At 33.3% G+C, this 10,042-nt stretch overlaps 2 protein-coding genes across 3 annotated transcripts; both read right to left on the bottom strand.

The window, feature by feature from the left end:
* Positions 1–117: 117 nt before the first annotated feature.
* LOC127256314 (putative glycerol-3-phosphate transporter 1) lies at positions 118–2,898 on the bottom strand. 2 transcript variants are annotated; one of them, XM_051282271.1, is made up of 4 exons: positions 2,757–2,898; positions 2,264–2,333; positions 986–2,014; positions 118–896 (listed from the first exon to the last, which is right to left on the bottom strand). In XM_051282271.1, the coding sequence occupies exons 3-4, from the start codon at positions 1,965–1,967 to the stop codon at positions 337–339; spliced, it is 1,542 nt and encodes a 513-aa protein (XP_051138228.1). In that variant the 5' UTR covers positions 1,968–2,014; positions 2,264–2,333; positions 2,757–2,898; the 3' UTR covers positions 118–336. The 2 variants fall into 2 exon arrangements, with proteins under 2 accessions (XP_051138228.1, XP_051138229.1); XM_051282272.1 differs by having other exon boundaries at positions 2,264–2,376.
* A 5,716-nt stretch (positions 2,899–8,614) lies between these two features.
* Positions 8,615–9,377, bottom strand: LOC127256531 (uncharacterized). Its single transcript, XM_051282586.1, has one exon. The coding sequence runs from the start codon at positions 9,292–9,294 to the stop codon at positions 8,803–8,805; it is 492 nt and encodes a 163-aa protein (XP_051138543.1). The 5' UTR covers positions 9,295–9,377; the 3' UTR covers positions 8,615–8,802.
* Between the last annotated feature and the right edge of the window lie 665 nt (positions 9,378–10,042).

Here is a 10,042-nt window from a genome sequence, read left to right on the forward strand (position 1 = left end):
AGATGATTGCTTATGTATCTCGAGGTTTCACCTAATATTTTCTACGCCTTTCCTGTGTATTCTATGAGACATATATTCGAGGTGCAATATAAAAGTTATCCAATGTAGAGAACTATCTATTAATGACCATTCCATTTAGTCGTGTATACGCTGTAACTCTACAAGAATGTGCAACAACATGATTCCCCCTATTTGTATAGACACTTCTGGCCAGACCTAAACTCTCATGCATACGCTTTAATAATATAACCTCCGTCGAAAAACTGAATCTAGACAAAAACATACATATATATACAGACATGAGTTATCGGAATATTACCTGAGTAGTAGTCATAGTCATACATCCGACGCAGGGCACCATGATGTAGGAACTTCTTGTGTCCTCAGCCTCTGAATTTTCTCGGCCACCTCAGCCATAACCAGCCTTGTAAGAAGTAGACCCGCGATCAGGGCTGCACCCATTAGCATAGTGAACACTGCATTCCAGCTCCTGGCGGAAATATAACCCGTAAGCAGCGGCCCAATGGCAGCCCCAATTGAGCCTGTGCCGTCTATAATGGAAGTGACCGTGGCTAGGGCACGTGCATTGCCCTTTAGCGAACTGTGTGTCCCTAGATCGGCAGAAACTGCTGTGGTTATGAGGGCATAGGGTCCATTCACAAATAATCCCGTTATAAACATGAGTATGACGTTCCAAGTCATCGATGCGTGCCCATAGCTTCTGTAGAAGAAGAGGGCAGGTATCGCACAGTACATGAAACTTGCGGCTGTTATGGCCCTTGCGTTTAGATGGTCTGAAATGTGGCCTGCAAGGATCCCTCCAACCACTCCTCCGACATCAAAAACTGTCGATAAGTTTCCAGACTCCTCGTTCGATAAGTATCTCCCCTGAATAGCTGTAGAAATCACAAGAAAAACGTACTTTATCACGATGGGGAAGCTGTAGAACGAAGAATTAAATGGGGGGAGAGATTCGAGTACCTACCTGTGTGACTAATGTAGAATGGCAGCCAGTACAGAAACGTATATGCCACCAATTTAGAAAAGAAAAGACATAACGCAAATGTCGAAACACCGGGAATTCTCCATGCTTCTATGAATCCCACGGCGTCGTTGTTCTCTTCTAAAGTTGTTCTCACGAGAGGTGTCGTAGTATTATCCCCTTCTTTTTGGGCTAAGAGGAGATTGTTTTCGTCATCTGTATCAGCGCCAACCGACTCGGGGCTTACCGGTAGGAATAAGAAGAGCAGAATGGCCATTAAGAAAATACCTAAACCAGGGGCAACCATGGACCATCCCCATCCGTACTTCAACAGTGTGGAAGCTACAATACAACCTGTAATGTTGCCTAGAGATGTATGAGAATTCCATATTCCCATAACGAGCCCTCTCTTCTTTTTCCCACACCAATTGCTCACAACGGCTACGACTGAAGGCCATCCAGTGGATTGGAACAATCCTGCAAGCATCTGGACGATCAAATAGTAGTAGAAAACATGGATGTTTGCCCAGTATCCGATTCCGAAGAGGATGCTAAACATGCCGGTTCCAACCATTCCTGTAGTCAGAAATATCCTGAGATCCATCCTGTCTCCCATATGTCCTGAAAAGAACATTCCCATGGCGTACGCGAAGAGAAAAGCAACGTCCAGATCACCGAGCAACTCTGTTCCATTTTGACCCTTAAATGGTGCCCATCCAGATCCCAGCAACCATGGATCCCTTCTTGTTAAGAAGATGATGGAATGCTGGTCTCTGTCTGGAGATTGTGGATCAAGGGCACTCTTCACAACACTGGCTGTCTTCCTGTTAGCATGATAAGCTGAGTATGCCAAGAAAGTTACTATTAGGACAATAGCCTGATGTGTTTTGTAGGAGAGAGGCGACTTTTTAATGTATTCTATTAGTCCAATTCCTGGGGGTTTGCTGGAACTTGTTTCTGAGGCAACTTCATTGATTGAACCCATCAATGGCTTCAAAGCAATTACCCTCTATAGAACAGAGGACTAGCAAACTGCAATACAAAACAGGGAAAATATATGATAATAAATAACTGAAGTCATATGCACAAGTATATATTTCCCTGTTCAAGTTAGGTAGTGAGTAGTGATACAAACAAAACAGTTTGTCAATCCTGTCAATCCCCAAGTTCAAGTCATACATAGATACATGAAATAGCACAATCAAAAAATAATGCGAAATGTGCAATAAATCTCAGGTAGTAGTAAAATAACGATTTTAGCGTTGTTGATGAGTGAATTACCCAGTGGTACCAATTTACGTATTTATTCTTGGCTGCAATCCGATTCCCCTTTTTGATTGTCGTGCACTTCCTGCACGATTAAAACCGCCACAACAATGAGAAAATCTCTCTCCCTAGACAGAAAAACGAGAACGAAACGAACAAATCAAGGAACAAAAAGTTACTCAAAATCATTCTTCATAGTTACTCCTCATTAACATGTATCACGATTAACTACCACGAGCTGTGAGAACTTATCGAGAAAGACAGAGTTCTTCAAACAAATCTCAAACCTGGACGTCAGCTCAGACGTCAATTTCACAGACTCGTTTTTCCTCAAATAACTACTAATTTAACAAAAACACCATAACAAAAAACCGCCTCGATCAACATCCAAACCAGCATCGGAAAATCGAAAATCGAAAACCTCCACACCAAATCAAAAAACCACACACAACAGTTTCTATTGCCGAAACTACAACACAAAAAACCACGCCATAACTTCTTCAATTACCTGCAATCGGCCGCGCTCGAGCTTCACCGTTCTTACTGAAAACGAATTCGTTCTATCGCCTCTGCCTCTGAAAATGCAATCCGTACCTTCTTCGCCTCTCCTGCTGCCTTGGCAGAAACTGACTTCCCTCGCGCAACTTGGATTCGAGGACGCCATCGCTATGCACCGTTCGCTTTATATAAAGCTCATGATAGAATATAGATAGTGAACTGACCGACTACCTATGAATTCCCCAAATTGCCCCTTCCCGTTACCGCGTCCCCCAACCCAATAAAAATAGAAATACCTTTTTGCCCCTCGTTATAATTTTAACCTAATGATATATAGTATGAAAAGACTAACTAGATATAGGAGGGGATTAACCCCAAGGCATACACATGGTCTTGATTATTTTAATAAAAATATTAAAAATGATTAGTTATTAAATTAGGTAATCTAGAATAGTGTGAATTAGGTGCACAGTTAAGACAAGCTTTGTCTGGATTTACAGGGAATAGTTCTGTCATTCTTTTTATTCCCTTTTATTGGAAAAATATTTAGTTACTACTCAAAATAAGCAATAACCTTTTTTTAATTATTTCGTCCCACAAAAAGTCTAAATCATAATTAGTAAATATTTAAAAATTGTATTAATAAAAATAATTGTAAATTAAGATTAAGACAACTAAATAATTTAGTTAATTTTTTTTTAAAAAAATTAAATTATGAAACTTAAAATACGATTAAAGTGTAATTATATTTTAAAAAAAAAAAAGACAATGACAAATTATGTAGATCCGACTGAAATAGAAAAAACAGACACTTTACTTGGGAAGAAAATATATACTATGCTGAATAAAAGTGTGCATTGTCTATTTATATTTAAAATATGTTTTATAAAAATATATTGTGTACTCTTATTTCTTGTGTTTTATTTGTATGATATTAATATTAATTACTCTCTCCCTCGCAAATAATTTGTCCTTATTTTCTATTTTCGTCTTAATCACATAATTTGTTTTTTCTTTTTTTAGAAAATTAATTATACACTTTAATCATATTTTAAAATTTAAAATTTAATTTTTTTTAATCTTAATTAAACTATTTAGTTATCTTAATTTTAATTTATAATTTTATTTTTACTAAATAATAATTATTTTTACTAATATATTTTTTTAATTATTTACTAATTATATTTTACCTAAATTCTCGTGTTTATAGTAATACACCCATATTACATGGGACGGAGGGAGTATTTATTTCATTTAATAACATCGTATAGTTTCTTGTAATTTAACACAGTGTTGTACCGCAATTGTCGCCAAATTTTCACTCTTTATTATGATACTAGTCACTTGTATGATTTTTATATTTTATTTATTTTTCTAAATTTGGATTTATTGTTGAATTATTATTGCTGTGCTTACTTTAGCTACATATTTATTTTTAGTTTTTTCTTCTTCTTTTATAATACAATCTTCAATATATTTATAAAATTATACTATCTTCGTCCGGCTCTAAGTGTCTCATTTACTTTTTATGTGTTGATATTTGAATATTAACTGTTATATAAAAATGTACTACAAATCAAGGGACAATAGCAAAATACTTATATTAGTATCTTATAATACTATTATAATGATATTTGTGTAAAAAATTATACAAATATAAAGATATTTTTAATGTTAAGTATAATGACGTAAAAGGTAAATGAAACCCTTAGAATCAGATGGAAAAAGTATTATTTTCTTAACAATCATCTTATCTAAAAGTACTAATCACAAAATCAAAATTTAACACAAGATTTTAAGTTTTTTTTTTTTTTTTTCCTATTAACTTTCTTTATTATGTAACAATTATTTTTCTTTTTAAAAATATATTCTATTCGTCCACTTAAAAAGTAAATATTTTTTTTTTTACAAAGTTTGATACATATTATATTTTAATGAAGTTTATGATAGTTTGATATATAAAAACCAAATTACCCTTATAATATATATTCATTAAAATTCGTGTTAAGCTAATATGAACTTATTTTTTTGTGGACAAGAGTAATCAAAATTATACAACCTAAATATTGGAGTAATATTTGTTACATAGATTCAAATATCAGTTTTGGATAAAGAGTGTTTCGTGCAAATTTTACATTAATACAATAGAGTTTTACGCAATAAATAGAACACATGATATTTTGTAATTTTTTACTAAAATACAAGAAAGTGTTATATAATTTATCCCAAAAATTAATTACTATTTTTTAGAACATCCTCAATAAATTGTAGGTTAATAAAAATGGCTTATTATAAATAAATTATGCATTAATTTAACTATTGGCACAATTATTTTGAACAAAGAAAATATTATTTATATTATATAAAATATTTGTATGAACAAAGTAATATTTATATTAAATATATTTGACTGAAATATTAACTTCTAAAAACACTCAATGCCTATATTTTACATTTATTTAAGTTAATTGGATTGTTATTTTCTATTTAATTATTATTAGTATTGAACAATTAATTAACAAGAGAAAGAACACATGATTAACGGTGGCCAACCCTTATTTACTTTTTAGAAATATTAAAATAAATAAATAAACACTATAAATGGACCCATAAAAAAAAAAAAAAAAAAAAAAAAAAAGGTTTAGTTCAGTGGTGTGTAGAAAATTTTACTATAGCGACATTTATGGAAGCTTGGCATTTGGCAACGTCACACTATAATATATGTACAAATTATTAAATTATATAATTCACTTTACAATTGTTTTCATTTTTTTAACGATCTAACTTTCATGATTTCATATAAATATATATTATAAAAGAATATTTATATTAGTATGAAACTAATCTTATTTTTATATTATTATTAAACAAATATAAAAAAAAGTTATAATTAAATTAAAATGCACATTCATAGTTACAAAAATAACTTTTATCCAAGAACACACTCATAGCTACTACGAATTCTTAAAAAAAAAAAAAAAAAAAAAATTAAAAAATAACTTTTAACTAATTTTTTTGTAACAGTGAGATCATAAATTCAAATTCTCCGATCCCTCACCAAAAATTAATCAAACCGCACTTGAAAAATAACGGCCGTTTGAAGGTTTGAACCATGACTTCACGGTCACAAATCCAACCCATACCAAACCATCCCTTACTAGACTTATTATTATTATTTATTTTAATTTATTTTTCTGAAATAATAAATATTTATTAAGTAAATCAAATCGAATCAAATTTGTGTTAAATTTTTTTTAATTTAGTAGGTCTCGCAGACAAATCATGGGTAAAGTCCGAGTACGTACGGGCCCGGAAATATTAGAATTTGGGTAGGATCTTGGATCCAACAATATACATATAAGTAGGATCTTAGGTCATCTATACCCGTCCCATAGCCATTGTCATCCCTGCCAAGATCCCTTCAAATCAACTTAGGGCCCTCTCATAGTTTTCTAGATATTTATTTACCTATATTCATAAATCACAATGAGAAGTCAAAACCCCAAAACATTGATAAATGTATAGAATAGAGTGTAAAGAAAACATAACAAGTATAAACCTCCAAGAAACTGTTATAGAACACAGCAAGGTAACAGTACAAATAAATACAAAAATGTATCTGCCATTATGGAGGCAGAAAAGAAGTAAATCGAGCTAGACATAAACACAAACATGTCTCTAAACAAAAGAAAGGTATACTGTGTCCATCCCAAAACACACACAAATGGAAATCAAACAGAGCAAAGAGACTTACAATAGCACTGTTGTAATATAGATCAGAATTCGACCTCATTCTCGCGTCTTTTTCGTGATAAGTTGAACAAAAACCAAAGCAATAACAAAGCTCATAATGAAACTGTAGCAGAAGATTTATACAGACCAATCAACTTAAAATAATACTCACAGCATGTTGGTATGCTTCCAAAGATTGCTGAAGTTTTCGATGGATGATCCCAAGCCCCAGTGACAAACAAAAAACATAAAAAAACCGTGATTTCCTAGGTTATCTGAAAATGGGAGAAAATCCAACAACCAAGGGGATGGTTAACTTCAATGTAACAAAAAGAACATGCATTATATACTGTCGATCGGGTGTTGGATGATAATGTTATGAAGAAGAAGAAGAAGAAGAAGAAGAAGAAACAAAAATGGATAGAAGAACATGGTAGGAGAGTGCCCGAATATCATGTGCACCAGACCAGACATTTGTGGAAGAAGAATCAACAGCTGCAGGTGCTCATTGAGACGAACTCTTGTCTGCAAGAATTGACAATTAATAACAACATAAAAATATATATCACAATTTTCAATCAAAATACATTATCTTCTTTCGTAAAATATGTAAAAATTAATAAAAATTAAATCACTCGAACAAAATAACAACCACCACCACATTTGACATCTCAACAAACACAAGAAAAGAGAAATAAAAACCACAGATACTGAGGTTGGTGATGAGGCTGAACCTACCTTGCAACAACTCACAGCCGGCCAACATATTGACGGTTAAGTAAGATGTCAGACAAAACCCCTAAGACTCCAATTAAGGATTGCGACAAAAATGGAGCCATGGCCATGAGCCTACGCTGAATCGAACACAGGAAACCTATAAAAATTGGGGTAGAATTGAAGAAAAATTAAAACAACCCAAAAAATCAAACCTAGCCATAGGACAATCGATTCTTGTTGTTCGACAACAAAGATCCACTCTGCCTCGTCGGAGGCATTTAGGCGGCCACTGCATCAAATACGAGAGCAATAGTCGGAGGAGATAGAGGCGGAATAGATGGAAGTGTCCTAAACTTATCGAGCAGCCACAACAATTACCTCATAGTTTATAATACATGAACAAGTGCATGAACATAAGGCAAGTCATTCCCAAGATTGAATTGAAAAGAATGACATGTCCGTAAGTGTAAGACAATAAAAGGAGCACGTTTTTGCAGTACAAAAGTAATGGGTAATGACACTTACAAACTCACATTGAACACGATAGCACAACCATATCATACCAAATTGACATAAAATTACGCATTGAACCTTCAGATACTTGCAAAGATTAACACTAAGTCAACGAGATTAGCAATTTATTACATCAGTAGTTATACCCCAGCTACAAACAAAATGTCACATACCTTGAAGGTTTTTTGCATTGAAACTTGCCTGCTCGAATTCCACAAATCCAAAACAAAATCCGTGTTGCTGCAAGAAATACACAATAAGTTTCTTTTTTGCAGTTCTTAATACTTTTAGTGACAAGAAGTACCCGTTATGCAATCTACAAATCAACATAATATTTTTAACATACTCTGTCGCTTCTAACTTGAAGTCCGTCATTCTTGATAGTCACAAATGTTTCCTCAAGTAACCCTTCAGGTGGCATTCACTGAAGGCCTTTGATATATATTGAGAACCAATCAGCTACAAAAGGTGGAGAGAAAACATGCTAGGAACTAGCTCCTAACATAGCATGCCACATGTTATACGGCATGGCAGCGGCTATAGTGCTGAATTTAAAATTCAGCAATATGACGGCATATTGTATATGTTAATATAATACAAATACAACACATGAACTAACAACACATACTATAGTCACATGCCGGGCGGACACACAATAATTGATTTTAGCACATGACATACCTTTATACAACACATGTAATTATGAACAAAAAGCTCATGTCTTTATTATATTAAGAACATGCGAAGTTTGTATATATTATGGGTGTTGATTTGGACTCGGTGGTAAACTGATTTTTCCAAATCAGCATTGTAACCATTACCTATACGCACCATGCAATTCTGGCTGTTCATTTCTCATTCAAGAACACGACAATCATCGTCGTGATGCTTTAATTGGACACAATATGAGCAATACAACAGTGAAGTTATAAAAAATGCTTAAAATCGACAATGTTAAAGATAATCCAGCCCACATAATTAGAGACAGGGTAACAAATTACTACAAAGCTGAATATAAGATTTTTGATCCTCAACAATAAACTAAACACACTTTAAAAACATCAAGAATCTACCATCCGGTAATCAATCAATTCCTATGAATCAGAACCTTTGTTTTTCCTCCTTTTACCATTCTTCTTCTCCTCTGAATCAACCAAGTCACTCTTCTTCATCTTTTTCTTCTTCTCCACCTCCTCCCCTCCATCACCCTTCCTCTTCTTTTCCTTCTTTTTCTTCCTTTCATCCCCTCCATTACTCAAATTTTGTGCCTCGTCGACACTAGGGTTAGTCTCATCAACACTCATCCCATTATCTCCCTGACTATTTCCCTTTCCTCCTTCCAGATTCCTCTCCAACCAATCCGATTGCAGCTTCTGGACACGCTCCCGGTCCGCAGCATCGCTATTTTGGGAGGGTTTCTTATGGAATTGGACCAAGTGATTGAAGGCTTCGGATGTGCGTTCCAAATACAAGAAGATTGCGGGTGTAGAACCGTTGTCGACGGCGGCGAAGCGGGAGATGAGTTTCGCTGCCCGAGAGAGGGAGACGGGCTTCGAAGACAGAACTTCACCAGATATCTTCCTCATCCCTTAGGGCTTTAGCAGAAGATGCTCTTCTAACTCGTTTCTACAGGCTGCTTATAGACCAACACTGTGGGTGGGTGGGTGTGGTGTGTTTAATTTTGCTTGATGTTAAAATAATATTTAAATGAATATTTTGTAAAAATAAAAAATGTATTTTGGAATTGTAAAGTCCAAATACTAAAAACGATTTTGTAACTAAAGAAACACATCATCCTGTGCATCTTCTATTCAAAGAATATACTCTCTTGTTTCATTAATAATTTATTTATCTTTTTATTTTGGCTTGTCTAGTAAAAAAATATTTATTTATTTTACTAATTATATTATCTATTAACATTATAAATATTATTCTAATTTACAATATATTACATAAATATTATTTTATTTATATTATATTTTTTTCGTTTCAGATATAATAATAAATATAAGGAAAAAAAATTATTTTTAGTTTCAATATAATCAATTTTGGTATTAATATAATTATTTTTTTATCAATTTCCGTTCCAATATAACCAAAACTCATCAATTTTGGTCTTAATATAACCAAAATTTATCATTTTTGGTCCAAATATAAAATTTTTATCAATTTTAGTTCAAATATAACAAAAACTCATCATTTTATATCTTAATTTAATCAACCTTTTTTTTTTTCTCACCGTCAACCAATCGACGGAAAATGCTGACGTAGACTTGCAAGATTGTGCAATTTCTTCAAATATAAATACAAGGTTTGATTTATTTTCACCTCAGC

The sequence above is a fragment of the Andrographis paniculata genome, unplaced genomic scaffold (genome assembly GCF_009805555.1).
Source record: "Andrographis paniculata isolate CXL003 unplaced genomic scaffold, ASM980555v1 Contig55END, whole genome shotgun sequence".
NCBI classification, from domain to species: Eukaryota; Viridiplantae; Streptophyta; class Magnoliopsida; order Lamiales; family Acanthaceae; genus Andrographis; species Andrographis paniculata.

Bases quoted from the DNA above. Each gene is read 5' to 3' on its own strand.
- LOC127256314 (XM_051282271.1), bottom strand. From the start codon at position 1,967: ATGGGTTCAATCAATGAAGTTGCCTCAGAAACAAGTTCCAGCAAACCC. The intron at 897-985 runs GTAGGTACTCGA...TGATTTCTACAG, and splicing joins ATTCTACATTAGTCACACAG to CTATTCAGGGGAGATACTTA.
- LOC127256531 (XM_051282586.1), bottom strand. From the start codon at position 9,294: ATGAGGAAGATATCTGGTGAAGTTCTGTCTTCGAAGCCCGTCTCCCTC.